At 37.8% G+C, this 24,224-nt stretch overlaps 1 protein-coding gene across 11 annotated transcripts; it reads left to right on the top strand.

The window, feature by feature from the left end:
• The first annotated feature begins 897 nt into the window (after nucleotides 1–897).
• On the top strand, nucleotides 898–24,016 carry ppfibp2a (PPFIA binding protein 2a). 11 transcript variants are annotated; one of them, XM_017304100.1, is made up of 24 exons: nucleotides 898–985; nucleotides 3,555–3,802; nucleotides 6,952–7,038; nucleotides 8,906–9,019; nucleotides 10,620–10,751; nucleotides 12,973–13,260; nucleotides 13,548–13,640; nucleotides 14,795–14,906; nucleotides 15,099–15,131; nucleotides 15,510–15,571; nucleotides 16,233–16,311; nucleotides 16,400–16,524; nucleotides 16,628–16,686; nucleotides 16,776–16,836; nucleotides 17,433–17,562; nucleotides 18,378–18,513; nucleotides 18,869–18,994; nucleotides 19,067–19,217; nucleotides 19,371–19,482; nucleotides 19,714–19,802; nucleotides 19,937–20,107; nucleotides 20,389–20,514; nucleotides 22,931–23,119; nucleotides 23,222–24,016. In XM_017304100.1, exons 2-24 carry the CDS (start codon nucleotides 3,560–3,562, stop codon nucleotides 23,444–23,446), a joined length of 2,943 nt encoding a protein of 980 aa, XP_017159589.1. In that variant the 5' UTR covers nucleotides 898–985; nucleotides 3,555–3,559; the 3' UTR covers nucleotides 23,447–24,016. The 11 variants fall into 11 exon arrangements, with proteins under 11 accessions (XP_017159589.1, XP_017159588.1, XP_017159586.1 ...); XM_017304099.1 differs by lacking the exon at nucleotides 898–985 and adding an exon at nucleotides 2,544–2,749 and having other exon boundaries at nucleotides 19,937–20,059; XM_017304097.1 differs by lacking the exon at nucleotides 898–985 and adding an exon at nucleotides 2,544–2,749.
• The last annotated feature ends 208 nt before the right edge of the window (nucleotides 24,017–24,224 follow it).

Genomic DNA, 24,224 nt, shown 5'->3' with positions numbered 1-24,224 from the left:
CAAAAACTGAAATAAAAAAATCCGCATGTAATCCTATTATGTTCAGTTTAACTTGGCGGTAAGGATATAAAGTTAGTACAGAGTATCACCTAATATATTTTATTAGGTGATATTGAACAGTTTTAACTTGTGTTCATAAAGTATGCACTAAAAACAGGTTGGGTTGTTTTGATAATAAATATGTCATATAGTTAACCAAGCAACAGTTGCACAAACATGATGCGCATCATATTTATATAAGACTTTTTGTAATGTAAAGGACTTTGATAAATCCTTTCAAATACCTTTTCTAAAAGTTATGTTTTTAGGTTTTAAAGTATTTTGGAAGTATTTTTTTGTATCAGGATGTTTCCTCTGAATAGGTAGGACAGTTATGTAAATCAAGACGGATCAGATAATTTGTTCCAAACCATTTCTTCTTTTACATTGTTTTATAAACGTTTGAGTGGTTCCTGTCTCATTTCATACCGCAAGCAAGCAGACTTTTTGGTTGAATGAAAACCAATGACAAATATAAACCTGTTCAGAGTGTAAATACATATTAGCTGAATCGTGTCGTGTAAGATTCAATGGAAAAACAACAACAAAATTATTTTCAAGGAAGAACAAAATCATAAAATAGAATTTTGTTTGTAAAAAAAAAACTACGTCTGGGTGTCAATTTCTTACCTTGTCAGTTCCAAAATTATTTAAACATACTTACTTTAAAGTTGCAATACGTAACTTTTATTACAATTTTTATTTTTTTTACATATTAGGTGAAACTGTCACCATATTCGAGCTCTCCTGCCTTCTCGTGCTATCTAGAAACAACCAATCAGAGCCAGGAGGCGGGTCTTAGCGCCGTCAATCTCGCTCCATCCCCCCCACTCCCGCTCCACCTTGCTTGCTCTCTACTATGCTGCAGCTAGCAAAGCCTTTAATGAATCCGTAGGCTAATTAGCATGGTCACTGATAACGGTGGATAAACGGTTTTCCTGTAAGAGTAAGTTGGTTCTCTACCATTAGCACATTTAGCAGCCAGTACATAAGGGGATTAACAGCAATGCTAAGACACTCCTGGCCGGGAGATGTGCCTATCTTCATACCGCTAGTAGCTCTGAGCTACTAGCTCAGAGATAAGATCGATCTTTTCACAAGTTATCTGTCTCATAACATACAGACACGACATGGTGACAGTTTCATGTGTTTTATAAAAGTTACATACTGTATATTTAACTAGCTGGCGCCTGACAAGCTAAAGATTTAATTTATGAAGAAAAACGCCATTTCGACGCTATGAAGCTTACCGGTCTCGTGCGAAATTCTGTTCCTCTGTGTGTCGCGAGCGCACAGTGCAGTCAGACAGGATCTGACCATTTTCACGACAGATTATTCAAAACAGTTGAAATATTTTGTTCTCCCCAGATGAATTTGGCAAATAAAGAGCAAATGTTCCCAAATCTACAGGATTTGTTCTCCATGATAAGAGGAATAAACACAGTTAAAGACTTACTGGTAAATTAATTTGTTCCCATCTGATGGAGGGAAACGTATTACGTCAAGCAGCTAAAACACTGTTCCTCCACATCCTTAAACTTTTGTAAATAAAGACAAAATGCTTTACAGTTCTCAAGGACAGTTGTGTGGCACAATTGACCGACCTAAATTTCAAGATGATTGGTCCCATGGTTTCTAAAAGCATTTTTTTCTCCTTTGAAAAGAGAGGAACAATGTTCCCATACATCAAACAATCAAGAAATATTTCATGGTATTTAATATAAATGCTAGAACTTATTATTTGTGGCCTAAAAATGACATGATCAAAAATTAGCAATTAGAAATATCTTTCATCCAGTAATGTCTGTATTTCAGTAACTTTTCATGGCCTGTTATGTTGCTGACATCTTTTTATGTCAGCCGTAATAAATATATAAATACACACAATTTGTTGGAAGACAGTGTTTGGTGGTAATCCTATAATGATTAGGCGAATAATGAGGCGAAAGAAAACAAAACATGATGTTTTAGAATTGCAGACTGCAATTCTAAAACATCACAGAAAATTTACATTATCATTCACAACTTCTTCCGTTACTGATTGACTCATGTAGAAAAAAAAGATACCAGAGGGAATCCAAGTGAAAGGGGCAAAGCCCAGAGTCTGCAGCAATCTAAAGCTTATTTGAGCAGCATTGCACAGAAAGGCAATAGCCAGCTGGCTAGCTCAAGCAGTTTTGGGAAATAAATGTTTTGTTGAACTTTTTGCAAACTGCTTTACTACTATTAAAACCTTAAATATGACTATATCACATGAAATCTCATTAGTTTGGGGGAAAAAAATTATTCAAATAGCCCAATGAATTTATTTTTTGTTGTGAATTTTTCGCTTTAAAAACAAACAAACTAAACCGAATTGAAACGCTCTAAATTTGAGCTTGCACCTCATTTGGACGACAAGCCTGACAATTTGTGACACTCCGGTCACAAAATGAGAGGAGAGCTTAAACCCAAAAGCCACACTCTGGAGGTTATTTACTTTCAGAGTCACAAAAATGTCAGGATAGCTGTTAGAGCTTTGCTGTGAACTTGAACACACTCTGCAGTCCTGCCCTTCAGAAGAACATCTTTTCCGTCATTTTATCTACTTCCACTCCGCTTTACACATGCGAAGGAGTATCTATCTGTGCTGCTTTAAGAGTTTCCATGGAGGCACGTGCCAGCCACATGTTAGAAGCTGCCTTGGAGCAAATGGATGACATTATAGCTGGTAAGAGTCTCTGTTTCATCATCAAAGTCTCAAGAGACTACCCAGTTTTTAATGTTAGGCTTTCATAAGACCGCCAGCAGATTTTTCTTATGACCACTTTACATGTGTATTTAATGGCAAATCCTTCCTTAGCATGGTAAGGAAGGATTGTTTCATGTTTCCTGCTCATTCACGCTGTATATAATTGACCTTGTTTCTCTCAGTAATTTAACTGAAGCTTCTCTTGTTTCTTGTACAATTCTCACAGAACAGCGTGAGCTTTAACACATACTTCTAACATTTTACGTCTATTCTTTTCCAACATTGGTGATACATTTTGCTTACGGCTCATGCTGCAACAACAGCAGTGTTGTAGCATGGAGGCATGACTCTTAAGATCTATAATCAGAGGTGACAACCTAGTCATTATCACATTTAGCGACAACTTAAAGGACAGGGAAAAAGCTAATAATTAAACAAAGCAACCAATAATCTTGGCATCAAATAAGATTACTTGTTTCTCCAGATTATCATTTCATGTAATGATTACATTACTCTACCTTTTGCTTTGGCTTGAAAAGGAACTACATGAAAAGTACAGTTTTTTGTGGATTTGAAAAAGTTTGATACTATTTACATTCTACATGCAGTAGCAGGTCATACTGCCCACAAGGGGGCATCCCTGAAAATCCTTTTCGTCTCCCTGCAAGTCATGCTTTTTTGCTGCAAAAACAGCTGCAAAAATGCATAAAGGTAGAAATAACCACAATATCTGAGGTAAATGCAAACTTCTGTATTTGTGGATTCCCTCTGTTTCAATCTCTAGGCAAAATGTGTGAAGGTCTTTTCAGTCCTCCGATGCAGCCGTGTGACCAAGGTTACAAATCTTCAGATGTTGACCCAGAGGTGCCCCTCCCCATGCCTGTGGACCCTGCTTTTGAGGCACTTCAGCTGATGGAGGTCCTCAGGGCTGTGCTGGAGGGCCAGAGCAGTGAGGAAAAGCAGGGTGCTCTCTGTAAACAAACGTCTACAGACACAGCAAATGTTATATTAAAATGGCTGCAAAGAGATGAGGTAAGTAGTATGTTTTCACTGACAGTGGTAGTTTTTGCACACATTAAGCAAACATAATAGCATTGTGAAAAATGGGCATGCAGATATCCACAGAACTTTGTCTTCTAATGTCAAAAGGTTTGGTCATTGAATTTAGAAGTTGTGCTGGGGCCTGGCAAGAATTACTTCTACTAGGATCAGATTTTTTTTATTTTTTGCTTCACTTTTGGTCTTTGATCCTGTTTAGCAACATCTGGGGGACTGTTTTCTGGCCTGCTAAGAAGTGAGCCGGAAGGAGGATATAGTGAATGGCACTAGTAATGAGATCCAGAGCTTCTGTTTGGAGTGCAAGTCATTTTATTTCCCTTTGAGATTTCATGTCTTATTCTTTTTGTCTTTCCTTTCAGAAATAGTGTTTTAAGTGGTTCACATAAGACACGTAATGTATTTGCGCTTGTTTAGATGTGATACTCTAAACGTAATGCTCATTTCCACTCTTCTCCTCTGCCTCCTCCCCTTCTGTATAGCCTTTACTGACTTCTTGCCCCGCACCACATCTGAGAAGCATATGGTGGAAAAAAAAAAAAGTTTCCTCTCCTATATTCCCCATTTAGAAAGCCCCACAAAACTTAGGTTGCTTGAGGGGTGCTGCGAGAACAGACTTATGAGAGACGAGAACAACAACAAGAAGAGAAAAGGGAAAGGTTTAGGACAGATGTGGTTGAGAAAATCATAAATCACATGCAGCTCAAATGCAAAAATATGCAGCTAAAAATCAAAAACTCCAGTCAGGCATGAAAGAAAGAAAGAAAGAAAAAAAGGGCAGTTGAAAGTAGATAGAAAAAAAAATAAAAGAGGGCGTGGGGGATGGGGGGCAGGAGGTAACATAAAGCCAACTGGCATAGTTTGACTTATTCAGTTCAGCTCTAAAAGTCTGAGGCAGTCCGGGCTCCAAACCACACAGACCTAGATCCTTCCTGCACGCTCCTTGCAGCACTGGGTTGTAGTAAAAGAAGGAGAGCATGCAGTGCAGTTAAAAGCCATTGTTTTGATTGTGTGTTGGTGCTTCATAGCATATGTTCAGTTCTGCTAGACATCAAATGTAAGATCTCAACTACAATGGGTCTGCAGAATGGAGAATCATATTGATTTCTACAAACATTTCACTTGGCTCAGAAAGGTAAGAGATTCTCCACTTTTATGTCTACTCTTCATACCTTCATTCAACATAGTTGCACAACTCTTTCCTGCATTTTTTGATTTTGTTTTTTGTTCTTGTTTTTTTTGCTTTTCAGTTGCAAATGCTTAGTTTCCACAGTCAGTATTTCAGTGGAAGACTTTCTTCTTTCAAACATGAAGTGTTGCTGCATAATAACAGTTTTGTGCTGTCATAACTTTTGAAGACCATTTCTCTTGTTGCTTGACACCCCAGGTTTTCTATTTTAAGGTAGTTGTCTTGTTTGTTTTTTCAGAATTTTTAAGTTGTTTAAACTGAATTAAAGGAGGAAAGTACAATGTGTGAGATAATTCACCATAAAGTATCCTTTAATAAATATCTGCCATTTGGTTATGTATGAGACCTCTTAGTTTGGTTTTCTACTAGGTTTTAATATTCAGAGCTAATTAGATTAATAGAAAATGAGCCCTGAATAGAAAGCTCAATTTGCATGAGTTGTTGTGTACTTTGACTAGACACTTGACCCTCCTTGCCTGTTCATGGCAGCCTCTTTTATGTCAGTCTGCACAGGGCAGCTTTAGCTACTATGTAGCATCATTGTGTAAATGTGGTTCAGTGATGTTCATAGCTGTAAATGAACTCACCCAGAGTCGCATGCAAATCTTTTGAGAATGACCCTGATTATTTGGCACTTGTTTACTGCAACATTGCCAACCAATGAACCAAATCAGCTTGTGTTTAAAAAGATTATCTTACCCACCTCATGCAGACAGTGAAAAAAATAAACTTGACCCATATTACTTTCCACCAAGTATGCTTTTTTTTTTTTTTCTAACTGGCACATTTAAAATGATCAGTTTTCAATAGTTATTTTTGATTTGAGGGTAATGGCTGTCACCTTGGTTTGCTGGAGTCCTAAAGCCTCATTTGCTATTTGTTCTTCATTTTCTTCAAACTTTGACATGATGCGTTGCTTTGAATTTTTTATTTATTTTTTGCAGTTTTTTGTAAGTGATTTCTTATTTATAAACGTTTTGACGGTCCATCAGTATCCACTAGCATGATTTGAAATTGTAATTTGAAAACTTAATTTTGTATTTACTCAGGTATTTTTATCTCACACTAAAATTTATTTCATGATTTGAAAGATTAAAGTGGGCAAAACAAATGTGTACATGTGCAAATATTCCCAGAGTAATGCAATAATGTACATTTCCCATATATAAAGAAAACGAGGAGAAATAAAATGGGAGGAAAATTAGGAGTGAGAACACTGGTGCTCCAAAATTAAATTGGTGTTTCTGATCAGACATGCGAGTTGCAATTGTAAGAAGTATGAACCTTCAAGGCTCATTCACCGTTTTCTATGAGCCACAAAAGATTCAGATTTAGATTCAGTATTTAGTTATGAATACTTTTCTAACTGGATTCATTACATGGTCATAAGTTGAAAAGTTTTGCAATTGTAGCAGCTTTTAATATAAAGCTAATAGTATATTTAAACATTAACTTTGGAACGTCGGACTTTTACATATTTGAGAAGGTATGTTGCAATTCTCCGTAGCACAAACCACAAAAGCTTAATAATTAATTCTGAAAAACAATGTTTTCTTCTAGAAGTTCTGAAGTTCAATTCAATTCAATTCAATTCTTTTTTTTATTCAGATGATAATTAGGAAATATGGGTTGTATTCCTATACTTTGCACTTCGATGACTGTGAAATACGTTGAGTACACAGGCAACACTGATCTAATACAGAACTACCCTCTAAACTAAGTAACTGGCATAAAATGTGGAACACGACTTTTAATGCTGGATTAGGATTTGTAAACGTCTTACAATCTCCACACAGTTGTGGCACTGTAAGAGGTTTAAGATTTCAGTGCTTAAAGGCTGTAAATAATAATAAAAATGAAAATCTAATTTCCACTGAGAAACTGTTCTATCTTGTTAATATTCAAAAAAAATTGTTCAACTATTTCTATTCAACAGGCAAACCTCACCTTAAACAACAGCAGTGAGTCCTATCAAGAGAGGTTATCACGTCTGGAGGGAGACAAAGAGTCACTAATTCTGCAGGTATGACACTCTTGCATTGGTCTTGGAAAACACAAAAAGGACAACTAAGATGGCTTAGAAATATTAGAATGTTCCCAACACTGTTTTCTTCCCTTGGGCATCTGAATATAAAGTGAATTACCTGGGAATTGATTCTAACCTTTGGTTTTATCGCAACACCGAGACAAGGTAGAGTTGGGAAAAAGGGCAAAAGAACAAAGATGTATGGCAGCATTGTTGTTGCAAAAGTTGCACAAGTTTCTGCTTCAATACCCAGGTGAAGCAACAGTAACAAAGTGGGTTTGGTGCTATTATGACACCACAATCTCTTGTTTTGACTGATGTGTTTTTCTTATACCTGTAGGTGTGTGTAGCACTCGGGGCGGCTGAGCAAGTGCTTTGTAGACAGGTTTAGGCTCGCACCTTTATGTGACCTGTTGCATGTAGGCGTGTTTATGTGTCAGAGTGAGTTTAGAGCAGGTGCCTTTTATCATTCATTAGGCCTCAGAGAAAGAAAATAAATTCTTTAAAAATGTTTGCTTCAACGTTGAAGCAAAGCTCAGCTATTTCAAATCAGTTTTAGCCTCTCGGCATCAAAACACAACATCAAAACACAACATCACAAGTACACTATTGCACATATGTGGGGTAGATTCTGTGCACACGTATATAGATTTAGCACAAACAGTAAAATTATTTGTTTCTGGTTAATTCTTCCTTTCTTGTAAAGTTTCTCTTTGGTAATAAGCTTCATGGTGTGGAAAAGCATGTTCGGTTTTTTCCTTAAACAGCTCCACATTTGCTTGAAAACTCATTTGTGGGTTGAGTAGCAGAGTTGAGTAATTGGGTCTTACCAATGAAGTACTTGCCAAATACTAATAAAAAAGAAGGCTTGTCATCTTTTGATTTCTCCACAATTAGAAGCTGAACTTGAATGTACGGTTCTTGTCAGAGTGATGAACACAACATGTGATAAATGTGGGGTGAAGAAGGCCGTCCCACAGAAATACGTGTTCAAGTTATTGAGCAACAAAAAGAGGAGTTTCAAAGCTATTTTGGTTGTGTACATTTCTTTTGTGTACTATTGAGGCCTCTACTTGTTAAATGAAAAAGGTTGTGTGACAACCGACATTTCTTGTTTCTTTAAACTTCTATCGTATACAATCCAATAATAAATTACACCGTTTGGTTCTTATCCCTTCTCGTGTCTGAGATCACTGGATCAGAAATCAGTGCTGCGGACTAATTTTTAAGACAAATGAAGTAGACAGACATTTCTATTCTGATCTATTCTAAGTTGTGCAATAAATTACCCTTTTCTTTGCATGACTGTGAATCAGTTAAATCTTTTAAGAAGCACCACAAACATTTTTTCTTTGCCACCTTTTAGTTAGTTAAGGCGTAATCCTGTACCGTTTTCTAAGATATTTTCTTTTGACCTATATTTTTGTTTTTGATTGTTCTCATCCTCCATAGTGTTTGCCTACTTCTGCTTAGCATGTTGTGACGTCTACATGGCAAACTGGTTTATAAATTAATTGTACTTACTTAGACAAAAGGAGAGTCATTCAGAGTCAGCTCTTGGTATTGGGAGTGAGATTTTGTCAAGGTTTTTGTTGGCAAAACATACTGAATGATGCTGCTCAACCTACAAGTTTCATAAAATATGCTGACATTTCCTTACTTTTAGTGCCACCTATATTTACCTTTATGTGTTGCTGATATTGCTGTAATTGTTTCTTTATTTAGAATCACAGAAATTTCCTAAAGGAACGTTTTATATCATATCTCCTATATGTGGAAATTTTAAGAACCTAAGCATCAGTTTATTTTGATAAAATATTCATCGTGTTCTAAATTATCTGTTGACATACAAAACCCCTCATAGGTGAGTGTGCTGACAGACCAGGTGGAGGCTCAAGGGGTGAAGATCCATGATTTGGAAAGTTCTTTGGTGGAGCATCAACACAAACTCAACAATACAGAAGAGATGCTACAGCAGGTAGTTGCCTCTACTAGACTTTGAACTATGCTGATTTGTTCAGACAATATTAGCACAAAACAATTAATTTGTGTGAATCTGGACCAAAGTCTGGAAAGCCTCATAATGACTGCAAGAGTAATTCAATTAACTTGTTGTTCCCATAAAAATATACAGGATACTCAGACAGTCCATCTCCTTTAAAACGTGACATTTTCTGCACTTTTATGTGTTTTTCATAAGTTGCACCCAGGAAGAACTTCCTCTTCAAAAGTTCATTGGATTCTGGAGAAGGTAGTTTTGGATTACTTTGGCAACAAAAATATTTAGGACGCTCAAACGTTTTCCCAAACAGTTTCTCACTCTGGGTGCCTGTCTGGTTTTATGCAAGGCCAAACTAGTCTGTCTGGGCAGGAGATTAACTGCACAGCAAGCCACTCCCCTAACTGGTAATAACCATGACTGCTCACATGCGGGTTTCTGGAGAGAAAGAGAGAGACAGGAAGGAAAAACAGAGGGAGGGAGAAGAGAACAAACAAGGAGGAGAGAAACAGCTGTAAAAAAGGTGGAGAGATGGGAGGGAAAAAGAGCGTAGTGGTGCTCCTGAAAGAGCTGGATGTGCTTTGCTGGCTCTTGGCTCTTTTGCTTTAGATTTGAGGCGGTTTGTTAGAGGCCACTGGATGAACTGGATATGTGAAACCTTGTCCAACGTGAACTCCGACACATTGTTTGCATGAAGGAAATACTGACAGACACTGGATAAACCAGGTATTAACTTTCCTTCTTATGTTGCAACTCTTGCAAAATCTTTGTTGAAGCCCGGAGTGAAAAAAAATCTAAATAGGTCAAAAACGTATTTATAACCGTGTCTTTTTTTTTTTTTTTCCTTGTAAGACTTATTTAGCAAGCTTGCACATTATGAAACGGGCAGCCAGTTTCTTGGAGATGTGGTCATTATGAGGCTTTGGACCTGAGCCCTAAATCTCTTCCTGGTGACAGAATTAAAATACTTTCCATGTGCTCTCTAGAAGAAGTTCAAATCTTTAAAAAAAGCCTACAATTTAAATGTTTACGTCTACTTTCACTGTTTTCTGCTCTTTTCTGGATGTTCATCACCTGCTTGACATGAGCCAAGTAAGAAGTACCATCTACCCTTATGTTCTGGTTTAACTCTGATGGCTAACAGCCTTTGAGGAAAGATATCACAGAGCTGTTAAACTGCAATCTCCCTCAGCATTAGGTTTGTCAGGAGGTCATTTTTATACAGAGGACAGGGAAATGCACCTGTCAAAGTTATTTTGATATTCTGTCAATGAATGTTTTGCATGCTTTTTCTTGGTCTCTCCCCCTCCCTCCTCTCTGCTATGTACTTTGAGAGAGCTGCGAAATACACATTATAAATAGTGGTCATGGGTTGTGTATATTTAGCCACCCAAACGGCTTCAGAAACCAGTGTGGTTTGTGTGGAGGGACAGTCATTACAGAGCTGGTAACTTGCTGTGCCTCACACTTCACGTTGCCTTTGTGGAGCAAGTGCTGTATCTTGTTTAAAATTAGGGGTTTAATGTATAGGGTTGCATCTGCCTGTGTTTTTCACACTCTTGTGTGTCGTTGATGACAGGAACTCGTGCATAGGACGTCACTGGAGAAACAGAAGCTGAATCTTATGGGGGAGGTCTCTTATCTGAAACTGAAGCTGGCAAACATGGAGGGAACGCAGGTCCACGGGGCGGAGAGGCAGCACAAAGCTGAGGTGAGACTTCTGACTGGGTCAGGAACGCCTCAGGTACATTATATAGATCATTTTGGGTTTATTATATTGTCTCAAACTCAGTTTCTTTCAGTTAGAAAAACCGGTGTGCAGAGAACAATCACTTAATTCACAGTTGCTTTGTCATAGTTTCCAAAGTGAACAGACCTGATTTTTAACACCATAAAAGTCTTGTTTCCAAATTACCTTTCATAGTTTGATTTACTGAAGATGAATATCTTTAATCACAGGAAATTTAAACGTAACTCTGGCTGTAATGACAGGGGTAAATATAATAATCTGCTTTTTGAATGGAGGCTGTTGACTTTAAGGAAGTCCATAAATCCTTATAGGATCTGTGGAAACAAAACATTCTCCCAAATACTGACTTCATTGTACCTGAGAAAAAAAAAATAGTGAATGGGATTTAATTTTTTTTTCTTAGTTTAACCAGATCATTTATTTGCTTAAGACTGGCGTGTTAGGTTACCAGCAGACTTCCTGGGCATTTAGAGGCCACATGAATTATAGAAACGGAAATCAGAACTTTTATTACCAGACGGGATACTGTAAAGTATGTAATTACTGTCCAAATGTTGCTCAAAGGATCTTTTTGTCCTCAGTTTAAAGGAGTTCAAACCCAAGGGAGCTGCCATGATGGCCCAAATATGTGAGCCCTTAGTTATTGAAAGAAATTCTCCGTTTAAATAAACATTTTCCATAACATTTTCTTGGAATCATCTGAATACAGTTAATGTTTCTGGAGGTTTGCATTTGTAGGTCCAAAATATCACACCTGCTTTGACTGAAGGAGGTCAAAAAACTGCTTTTATCACTATAGTTGTCGCCCGCATGCTGCCTTTGTTATCTAAACGTTATGTCCTCACATATGCATGTTTGCATGTACACACACAGACACGCGCAGGAAACTTGGTCCTGGAGCCAACAAGCTTATGGTTAAAATTAGCCATGGAGGCCTTCCATATCATTTGTCATATCCGTTTTACTGAACCCCAATAAGACTTCCTCTGTCCACTGTCCAGGCATAGCATGTGGGCTGTTTACACACCGTCTGGGGGAACATGGGTGGAAATCACCTTGAAAATATATTGATGTCTGTTGGTATGAAAAACATGGAACATATTTTATGTAGTTTATAGAAACTACATAAAATATATTTTTGGACAAACCAGTGTTGGCTCAGTAAGAGTAACGGTACCAGTATGTGTCCCTTTAAATAGTAATTTCAAATGTAGCCATATGAAGATACATTCATTACCAGAAATCTGGAATGAATCATTAACTTCATTAATTCATTAACTTTATAGATAATATAAAACAATAAAATTAAATTAAAAAATACTTTGCATAAAATGAAATAGACTGTTAATAAGGTAGCCTTTGAGGTGCAAAACAAATTAACCAATAAAAAAAATTAAGAACCTTTAATGTGATATATATCCTGTATTTTTGGTATAGAACAATAAATGAAGACCACACCTCCTGTAAAACGCGGTTAGGTCGTGGTGGTGCAAATAATGAATGATGGGGATACTTTTCTTCAAATGTAGTTTTACCTTTCTTAAAGTGGATGAGTTCTTAATGCAGGTCAGTTTTCACCCAAAACATAGAGCATATCAGCAGTTTTTAAATTTTTATTTTTTTTTCTAAAATTGTCCAGGTTGAATATGAGGTCAGAACTAAAATCTGCCAGGAAATGTTTGTGGATCTCATGATTGTCAAAATCAGTCTGACTTCTTACGGATTTTAGGAACTTTGAACAACCACAATCTTATCCACAGCCCCACAAATCTGACAGGAGGCCTGGAAGATTTAGATGATTTTGGCAAGACAGAGTGGGCAAACAGTGCCAAGTCATATGGGACATGGACAAACTCCAACTAACAAAGACAGACTACTGAAATAAAATTAAAGAGGTGGTTTAATAGAATTTTGTGCACAAAATATGCAAAAAAAGTTGATGCACACCTTTTTCTCAGAGTTTTTCATACCAACAGATGTATTTAATTTTTCAGTTGGCTTGCACAGCTGAAATTATTTATTTTGTTTCTGTTTTATATTTTTGTCTTATCACAAATACCTGGCATTTAGCATGGGTGTAGACTTTTTAAATCCACAGTATGCACAAATCCTGCACATAGTTTCTTTCTCTCTCTCTAAACATGTTCTTCTCAATGTTTTTCTTCCCCACTCTATCTGTCAGACTGTAGTGAATTTCATTAGTGAACTGCAGGAGCAGATGTGTCAATTTCAGAAGGAGATCAATAGCAAGATCCAGGAGAAAAAGGCCTTGGAGATCTCGACTGACAGCAGGTTTCCAGTGGTGGGCCCCACTGAGTCCCCTGAGGGCCGAAGCAAAAACTTCACGGTGTCCTGTGATGGACCCTCGGGGTGTATGCAGAAGCTAGAGGAGACTCCAGACAGACCTTTGGGGAACCTGGGAGAGGGTAGCTCAGATGCAGAGCAGCTGTGCCACTGCGGAGGAGAAAGAGTAGGCATAGTTCACCTGCATGGCTTCCAATGTTGTGCACAGCATGGGTTGTCTTACTTTATTGTGCTGAGAATTAGATGGAATTGAAACATTCACCTAACACATGAAGCAGTGCTAAATATAGCTGAACAAACACAACAAATACATTTTGGATTATAGAATAACGTGACATATTAAGAATTGTTAGTCATTAAAGATTGTGTGCTGTGTGAAATTATTAGAGTAAGCGTCTTTGTGAAAGCACCTGGATTGTAAGCCTGCTAAGTTCTCCAAATCTTCCTGTTTAGGTTTTGCTAAAGGAGCTCAGGATTCTCAAGGACAAAGTGCAGTATCTGGAGGACCAGAAGTTACAATACGAAAAGAAGCTCAAGGCAACCAAGGTAAAATATCTCTGTGTTGACATCGCGATACACCATAAGTGCCCAAATTCCACTGTTAATTGTCCGCTCAACTTTCCTGAATGCAGTCCAGTCTGATGTTTCAGCCAGCTAAGTGAGTCATTCTCTTGCGCACGTGTTTGCTGTCTTTTTAGGCGCGTATGGGCATGGCATATATTTGTTCAATAGAAATAGAATTAATAATAGCTTAGTCTATTTAATTACCATCTTTATATTCGTATATGGCTTTATTATAGACTTTCCTCTAAATTTCTTTAATCTTCAGTTAGAAAAACAAGTGCACAGCTTTTAAAAATACAGTACATAATAAAAAATACAAAGGAAACAGACATCTGTAGAGATAAGAACCTGCACAGTTCAGTAACCTATTTTTGTAAATTAACATCCACTGTGACAGCAGTTTAGATCTGTCATTTTTGTACATTTTGCTACATTCTGTCTGGGTTTTTGGGAACTGGGGATCGCATTTGTTGTCGCTTTGATATCATCAGACAGACTGGCCACAAGAATTTTGTTAAAGAGCAGTATGCCAAGATTACTATGCTTTTGAGAAGTAAATGGAGCACAAGGTTTGAAACTATGTGAAAGATTTTTWAAAAAAACTGACTGAAGCTAAAGTTTACTTTGCAAAAACAGCTGAAAGGAAGTTCAGTCAATCTTACAGAAAGTGTCTTAGATTTAGGTTGTATGAATTCTAGTAGACTTTTTGTGTTAAAACGTAACTTTTAACTATCCAACTGTGTTACAGAACTGATTACATGCCAGTATAATAGCCATACCTTGTGACTTAAATTATCATACTTGTCACATTTAAGTTTATTCCAAAGATGGTGACACAGTTCAGCCTGAACAAATCTGAACAAACATCTGTGTCCTCCTTATGCAACTTCCTTAAAAACAAACTAAACTGTGGGGAGTTGTGGTTCAACATTTGGTGCTTTAGAACTCGGAGAAAATAACTTCTCCGTTCTTTGTTTGGGGTGTTTTCATACATAGCAACTTTTGAGGAGATTTGAAATGCATGCATCTGTCTAGCCTTTATTGAGTGTAAACTTCTTGGATGTGAACCTTTTGTAAACAGTGAATAGACCTATGTTTTCTTTCTGCTAAAATTCCTCCTTGTGTGTCATCCTCAGGCAGAGATCGGCAGCCTTCAGCAACTTCTCCTCACAAAGAATGCAGAAATTGAGAGCTTGCACACTCAGTTGCTGGCCAGGCCTCCTCTGACGACAGAGATCTCAGAGAGAGGTAAGCAAACAATTTGTGCGACTTCAAAGCTTCAGCAACCTGCCAGTGAAATGCTGCAAACACATACGCATAATTAGATGAAGACAATTATCGACTATCCTTTTGCACTCAGTAACAGCTGTGGAAACATTTTGGCTTGACACTATATAAATTGTGTTTTTGGGGGGCGGGGGTTGTGTGTCTGTCTCTCAGAGGAGATGTACAGGAAAAGACTAAGCACCAAATGTAAGCCTATTGAACGCTCAATAAAATATCTTGGGCCTTGTCTGCTACCAACTGTAGATTCACTGCTTTTTCTCTTGGGTGTTTTTTTTCTTAATTTTTATTAGATTCACTGCTTTTTCTCTTGGGTGTTTTTTTTCTTAATTTTTATTTCCTTCTGCTTTAAAAGACTGCTTTGAAAATCATCAAAAGTTTGCTTAAATTACTACTTCATTCTTTATTCTCTTTATGTGTTTCTAAAGAAACATCCTTTTTATCAAAAATTGTCTGCTTCTGAGATCTTGACTCATAGTTATTATCGTTTACTAGAAACGCTGATGTATTCCTGAATAAAGATAGTTTAACAGATTATTAAACTATTTAACTTTTTTTGTGACTTAGATCAAGAACTCCAAAGACTTCGCAGTGGAATGAAATCACTGGTTGCTACCAATGATGAAAAAGTAAGCTGTAAAAAAAATGAAATCAACTTTTTAAAATGATTTTATTGTGGAAAAACATTTCATTACACCATAACTTATCCAACTGTTTGTGGGAACACAGTCAATTTTTAGGAAAGTACCAGCTATTAGATCCTGTTATTTCCTAGAGGTGCCACCCTCTGACCATTTACGTTTAGCACAGAGGATCTTTTGTGTTCTTTCGCCCAGAGTATCTTGCACTTTAAGCACTTACAGACGGACTTACGTGTAGCACACTAGTGAGGACCTGCACACACACACCCACACACGCACACACACACACATCCTGAAACGAGCCTTTTCAGACTAGCCACAATTAAGCAGGCTTTGCTCTGCCAAGTTTAATTTTGGAGTGAGCTGCATTAAGATAACTATGGCAAAACCAGGCATGGGCACCACTTCAAAACAAACACACTCCTTGCAGCTGTTTGCTGCAAAATACAGTTTCCAGTGAGGTCTAGGTCTGTTCCCTCCCTGTCCGTTACTTTGATGTAAAGGCCATATGGTGGAAGGGTAATGTCTGTGGGCGTATCAGCCACCAGCCGAGTAAAACCAGCAGCGGGTGGTCATGCTTCTTAACTTTTAATGAATATCCTAATAGGGTTATGTTGACTTTAAAGCTCCACTGCTGTGTTTTCTGCAGGACAGACAGATTGAAGAGCTCACTCTGCTCCTGAATCAGTGCAGACAGTTCAGAGATGTTACTCACATCTCAAGACAAGGTATTGGGATTATTTACCCTTCTATATGAGTGACTGAATTTCTACCCTTGTGATGTATAATGTATAATCCTTCCATGATTTGTCGCAGCTCCATCTGCTGTCAGTTCATTGTCAAATGGTCGGACTGCTTCAAGTAGCAGTGAGGAAGGAGACCAGATCCTGACCAAGACGGTTGACTCTGCCAGTACAAAATCCGACGACGTGAAGTCTGAGGTGGATTTAAATAAATATATCAGGTTTTAAAGTTAGCGTGAAAAATACAAATCTAAACAGTCCATGCGAATTCTGTGTATTGTAATTTTTTGACCCATGACAGGTTTCAACAAATAGTTCGTCTTCCCAGCAAGCATCAATCCAGACAGATTGCGATTCCAGGTAGTAAAATACTTTTTCATCATAATTAATTTTGCATCTCTTATTGGAATCTTTCTGAGGATGTTTTGCCTTTCTTTGTTTTTTTACAGAACGGAGCTACAGATTTTATCAAGTAGCTTGAATGACATAACAAACGGACATTCACCCAAGGTATTTGTAGTATTAGTGAGGTATTTACCTTCCCTTATTTTAATCAACAGAAATGCACATTTGATTCAAAAGTAGCAAGTTGGTCTCATTATGAATATTTAGGGTTTTTGAATATTTATTTTGTTGCAATTACCAAGTTACTGGCCCAAACTTGGAGATATAGCAGTTATGTTTAGTGTCCTCTCCTTGACTGTGTCCTGTACAGTGTCATCACTGATTTAAAATTCTTTAGAAGCGTCTTTAAGTCAACTTATGAGCTGTTATAGTGAAAGCCTCAGGCAGAGGCTTTCGTCTTACCATTCTGTTCATTCTCACTTTAAAAGTCAGGAACACACCAAACTAAATGTCTGAGATTTAAACAGTCAATTGCTTTCAAAATTCTAATTAATCCTGATGTTACGTTTATGAGTTGAGTGGTGATAAATGTGTGAGTGTGTTATTCCTGAGACATTTTACAAAAAAAATAAAATAAAATAGCCTCATCTCCTAATGTTAGAGCCGTACATGTATTAAATGATCTGAGCTCGTTGAATTGCATAAGAATTATTAAGAATTTTCTCCTTTTTTATGTGTATATCTTTTAAATTTGTAAACAGTTTCTCCGTGGTGGTCTGGGTGACAGTAGAAGTCAGACTTTGCCCGTGAATTCTACTCTCCTGGAACAAAATGAGACCGATGATACAGACATTCAAAAAAATCCAGTTGAAGATGGAGACTCGTGCCAAAGTAAGTTAACACAATAAGTTTCATACTGCTATTCGTAATATTGTAGGCTGAGCAGTGTAAAATGCTGTGGCATAATGTATTTCTGAGGCCTAGAGATTCCCATGAGAGCAGACAGGACTCAAATTTGGAGCTATAACCACTCTCTTCTGACCAGAAGACCACTGCACTCTTGATCACAGCTAATTGCAGAGGCTCCCGTCAGAGCAGATGGATCGTGGGATAAGGTTACTTACCCAGCCCAACCTCTCCCTTTCTTGAATCAACCACATTCAGCCCAGCTCCACCCTTCTTTGATGTGACTGACCAGTTTAAAATCCAGGCACACCCTGTTATCTCTTTGAACCTTTTGCACAGACAACAGACTTTATCATAAAGATATCACCATGTAAATTATCCTAAAACTTTTTGTTTATGTTGATACATTTACCCGGTGATCTGTAACCAGTGTTTATCAACTCAACAAAGCATTGTGAACAGTCAGGGTACCGTTTCACATGAATTAAACATGTTATAAAAATATCTGACTCCATACTCATTCATCATTATCAAGATATTTTCTGTCGCGTTAACTACAGGGAAACAGATATAATCTTTATTCAGATGTCATTAATCAAGATCATGTTTTTGGCAGGAAGTTACTGAAGCTCAGTCGGCCCACTGACGCTATTCTGAGTAAAGCACTTTTTCAACAGCACAAACACGTCTCTCTAAAAAAAAAAACCAAGAATCCTTAAAAATGACCGGCGCTTTTAGGTCTCAAGTCTGCATACTATTTGTTCTCAGCTACTGACTGTTGTTTTTATAACCCCCTTAAGGAAAGTTGGAGAGAGCCCATGACGGCACACCCAGTGAGAATTCCCCTGCTCATTGTGAGGCACAGCCTGGCCAGCGAGCTGTGGGATCTCCTGAATACATGAAGAACAATAGGAGCTTCAAGAGATTCTGGGGAAAGTAAGTGCAGAGACACAGAAACAAGTAAGATATGTCCAATCAATTAGAAAGAGGTGACATTTATTATTTTATTTTTATTGCAGTTGCAGTTTTAGAATGCGTAAAACTAATGTTATATAATTAACTGACCACTTGAGGGCATCCTGGGCATTGACATTTCTTTGTTAGATTATCTGCTGATTTAACTATGAGCAAAAAAATCAGAGTGATGTACCCTGCCCTGGTAAAGCAGTACACTGTGAATTACATTTGGTTGATCCCAATATACTGACATGCAAAGTGTCTGTCAGTATTTAGTTTGAGCGTCAAAACTGCAGACATTTTAATCTGCCAGCTTGCACTTTTGTACATACAGGCTTCGAAGAACCCAGTCTGGCGGCTTCCAGCCTGCAGATCCAGACGCGGGTCAGTTCAGAAGAGGAGGCTTACGTGCAACAGCGGGGCCCAGACTTACCCGAACTCCTGAATCCAACCCCACACGGTAAAACACTTACCTTACCCATACCTTAATCAATTTTATATTCTGTCTCAATATTAATTTTGTTGTTGTCAGCGACCTGAATATTCCATTCAGTCAGTGGACCAAGGAGCAGGTGTGTGGCTGGCTTGAAGACTACGGGCTTGGCCAGTACATCAACCTCACCAGACAGTGGGTTGAAAATGGGCAGACGCTTTTGGCAGCCACACCTCAAGACTTTGAGAAGGTTTGAGAACCGCATGCCAAGTGGAACACTTGTACAAAAATAGATTTTTACATATCTTTACACTTGTATGAAGTGTAAAGATATGGCTAATATTGTAAAACATGTCAGAACTATTGTTTCTGTTCTCCCTTTGACTTTTCTCTCTGATTTCAGGAGATGGGCATGAAACATACCCTTCACAGGAAAAAGCTCCAACTTGCTCTGAGGGCCTTTACTTCAAAGGTTGCAGAGAAATCGTCAGAGCTGGATCACATCTGGGTCACCCGTAAGCATTAATCTGCAGGAAATATGCCTCTAATTTTAGTTAAATCCACAATGATAAAGTGGGGTTCCTTCCGTCATAAACCAATCAGTCGTACACATTGTAATGCATCATAACAAAATGTAAATATTGTCATTTGCCAAAACATAAAAATTCAACTTTTTTTTGCATGAACCATGTTTTTAATGTTTTATCTTAGTGAGCATATCTATGTGGGATTTTCTGTCTCTGTAGGCTGGCTGGATGATATTGGTTTGCCTCAATATAAAGACCAATTCCATGAGGCTCGAGTTGATGGCCGGATGATCCAGTATCTCACAGTGGTAAGGCTTAATCACAATAACACACAATTTTCTAACACACTTAAAGTAATAAAGCTGTTTTGGTTGTCGCATGAAAGCAAACTTTTCATCAAATTCAATGTTCTATTTTATTTTATTTTTTTTTGTAATTCCAGAACGACCTCTTGACTCTAAAGGTCACCAGCCAGCTTCACCATCTCAGCATTAAATGTGCCATTCATGTTCTTCATGCCAATAAGTTCAACCCAAATTGTCTTCGACGCAGGCCAGGCGAAGAGGTGGATAAAAACAAAAAGAACCAAGTTGAAACTAAAAATATACTTGAGGTAGTATTACGATGACAAATATGGCCATGCCTCACCGTTATTTAAAGGCATGGATGTTCTTACTAGGGAGGTGTTTACCGAAAATGTAATCTCATAATCTTCCACTGGATGGCAGCAGAGATTAAACGTGCTTAATCTCAGGCATTATGTTTGTTTTTAAACAATTGATTTTGCTGTCCATCAACAGTGATTACATATTTCTTGTACAGTAAGATTCTAGTAGGTATTTTTTTTTATTTCAATGGAATATTATTTCAATTACATTTTGCTTTTATTCCCAGAAACATCCCTCTCCTTCAGAGGTAGTGCAGTGGTCAAACCACTGTGTAATGGAGTGGCTAAGAGCAGTTGATCTCGCTGAGTATGCGCCTAATCTACGGGGGAGTGGCGTTCATGGTGGCCTGATTGTAAGTACTGCTAAAAAAACAAAAACAAAAAAAGCTGGTCTGTGTTATTCTTTGTGGTTTTATATTAAATAAAAATATTTTCATTTCTATCTTGCATATCTAACAGCAAAAAGGCTACACTTGGTTTCAGAATGAAACACAATACTGGGTTAAGAGGGTTTAAAGAAAGAAAAGATCAAACTGAAAACCACCCAAAGACCTTTTCCTTTTCTTTTTTTTTCTAAATGTTTTTAAAATAAGTTAAAAATTTTGCATTAACCATGAATTATGATCTTTGTGTCAGGATTTTTTTCCTTCTTTTTTTATTTTCTTAAGGCATAAAAAAGGTAGGAAAAAAAATGTAGTAAATAATTTTTTTTTTTTTTTTGTTTTGGGTTGTAATTATAATTTTCTCCAAATACAAAGTTATTTGAAAATACATCAGTAGTATTGATCTTTAGGGGTTATATAATGTCACAATATTTTATTTTATTTTTTTACCTGTAAGAGTCGTCTACAGTAGAAGGAGGGACCGTGTCAGTCGGCATGCTTTTTGTCTGTCGGCCATATTGGATTTAACAAAAAACTTTATTGCATTTGAAGCTGATGGCCAGTAGTTGATAGCATATTTATGATGCATTAGTGTCCACTTCAGTAATCTGTGTGCATTTATAACATAAAAATCCACAAGAAAATAGCTTTTAGACAGCTGTCCACTGTAGTGACCTCTATGCATGAAAGTGTTACGGTTCCTTTAGACCACATGTGTCAAACTCAAGGCCCGCGGGCCACATGTGGCCCGCCATGTCATTTTATGTGGCCCCCCAGCGTTTTATAGGATCATGATTGACTTAAAATAGGTTTTCAGCACGAATTGACTACAAACTACATCTCCCATAATGCATTCCGATTGTTACCAGCCAACATTACGGCTTCTCGCCACTAGAGAGCAGCAGAGTCACCTCAAGCTGCTTATTGATTTTCCCAGCGAATAAAACTGAGACGTCGACAAGCTAACATCAAAATGTCCAAGAAAAGAAACATCGATTTACAAGACTGTGAATGAAGATGTGTGAGTTGGTGTCAGGGCGGCAGCTAGAACTTTTTTTTGTTATCCGTTATCTTGACCGACAACATAAAAAAAAATCGTTCATGTACTATTTTTATCCGTGAAATTACAACCATATTAACATCGGCTAGTAAGTCGCATTTCATGCGGTTTAGTTGATATTCACCGTGAATCCAGATCCCACATTTTTCTCCGTAGTGACAAAAACTTCTGACTGAGGCCTCAGTAACTTTTAATAAAATAAATTAAGCGACTTCACTTAGCATCACTTCACCCGCTGGGGTCTGAACGCATTTCCTCCTCTGCAGAAAAATCTGCGCTAATTCATCAGTCAGTTGGATCTGTCTGATCCAAACAGATCAACTGAACTCTGAGTGTTTTGCCCTGTGCGCGGTCCGGTTTGCGCTTTTACCAGGATTTTTTGTTGTTTTGCGTGTTTTCGCTTCTCCGAAACGGACAGATGTTCCGTCTGCAGCTCCTCCAGAACGCCGCTCTCCTGCGTAATGTGCACCAAGAAGGCTCCATTTGTTAAATCTTCTGGATGAGTTACTTCCAGCGGTTTTTAATTCTTCGCAGCCGCGTCCGCAGTGGTTGAGCAGCGGACTGCGCATGTTACATCTAATTAACTTCTGCGTCATCATTTATTTCCTCAAGATAAATTACCGGCTCCTCAAACGGATTAACACAACGTTGCATTCTCTTTAGTTTTAGGCTATCTAGTCTGTAATGGAGACTGGAATTTAACGCGCCATTTCAACCAAAGGTTTTGAATGCGCTTCCTAACCAGACGCTCAAAGCGTTATTTAACAATATGAGGTTTTGTTTAATTTATTTTTAACATTGTATTTTCATACATTTATGCTAGGGCTGCCCAAGTCTAGTTTTCCAGAGCTACCATCTGCAACTTTAGATGCGTTCTTTCTCCATCACACCTGGATCATTGACTCATTATMAGCCTCTAGAACTGAGTTGCTGCTGATGAGGGAAGTCAACCTTTTGTCTGGGGTGTTTTAGCAGGGATGCATGTAAAAGTTGCAGTCTGGAGAACTGGACCTGGGCACTCCTGATTTGTACCGTCAATGTGGCCCGTTGAGGGAGGCCAATATGCTGAAGTGGCCCTTGGTGAAATTGAGTTTGACACCCCTGCTTTAGACAAATTAAATACTATGGGTGACAAATCAAAGACTATAAAACATATGGCTACTCAGTAGCCTAAAAGGGGAAACGATGGCTTCAGAGGGCAAATTTTGCTATTCAAAGCCTTTTTAGTAGTTTGTGGCTTGAGATGGTTTCATAACAAACTACACTAAATATTTTATTATCAGTCTTAGGATAAAATGTGTTCTTTTTTTTTTTGTTCTTTTATAGATCTTGGAGCCTCGCTTCAGTTCTGAGACTTTGGCGCTGCTTTTAAATATTCCTCCACAGAAGACTTTGCTCCGACGTCATCTTGCTACTGCTTTTGCTGCCCTGGTTGGGCCTCAAGCCATGCAGGAGAAACGAGAGTACGGCAACGCCACTGGCCATGTCCCACTTACTACCACTGCTAAAGTCAAAGTAAGAGGGCCGTTTGAGCAGAATCCATATGTAGTTATTACAGAAAAATAACAGATGTAAAAATGGATTCATATCGTATTGTACCTTTTGTGTTTTTTTCAGCCAAAGAAGCTGGGCTTCACCCAATTCAGTCATCTCAGAAAGAGGAAACCCGATGAATCTGCAGACTTTATTTGCCCAATTGACAGCGAGGCGCTAACAGTGAACGGAGTTTCCCGGGTGCTCACTCCAGCACACAGAGGCTTTAGCTCAACTTTGGACAGACAAGCTGAAAAGTGGCAACCAGCAGCTGTAAAAGCTCACAGTAATGTTCCAGATAACAACTGAATAAACAAGAAACTCAGTTTTATCTTCCACTTATTGACTTAAAATTTGCTGAAAGATTATTATGGCTTTTCACCAGGATGTATTTCTGTTGGGATTTGCTGGATGGGTTTGGAAGACTATGAATACATACGAGTGTTTTATTTATCATTGTCTTTTTTGATCAGATGTAAGATTGAATATCTCAGTATTTAAGAGTTAAACGTATCTAATACGACGTGAATGGTATTACAAAGGCTGCTCCCGGCATTCCTTATGAAGATTGATTCCAAAGCTTACCCCACTGCTTTAAAACTGTTTTATTGACCATTTTGTATCTAAATATTTCTGTATTTTTTAAAATGTAAATTAGGATTGTATATACAGCTTAATTATTGACGTGAGGTACTTCAAGGTTGTGTCTTTTTATTTTTTGGAATTGTTATTTTTGGCATTTGATTTAGTATATTAGATCTTAAAATTGTGTAAATTGCATTCTGCTAATTAAACAGTTAACCTAATTGGAACATAAAATTGTCATTCATTAATATGCCTTAATAAATTGTAGGTTTCCAATATTTCTGAAGCTTTTAATGACGTGTAATATTTATTTCTGTTTCAACGTTGGGTATAAATAGATGGACCATAGTGCATGGTCACCAGAGCCGTCGTGGCTTTAGCAGCTGAGATACAGTGAAGAACCCTCAAGCACCCTCTGGGAGGATGTGAGCTTTGGACTAAGAACCACTTCTGGGGAATGATGGGTGTGTGGAAGAATGACTTGCATAAGTATATATATATA

Source organism: Poecilia reticulata, linkage group LG3, assembly GCF_000633615.1.
Source record: "Poecilia reticulata strain Guanapo linkage group LG3, Guppy_female_1.0+MT, whole genome shotgun sequence".
Classification (NCBI taxonomy): Eukaryota; Metazoa; Chordata; class Actinopteri; order Cyprinodontiformes; family Poeciliidae; genus Poecilia; species Poecilia reticulata.
Note: the sequence above shows the minus strand (reverse complement) of the source record. Positions and strands in the feature narration are given on the sequence as shown.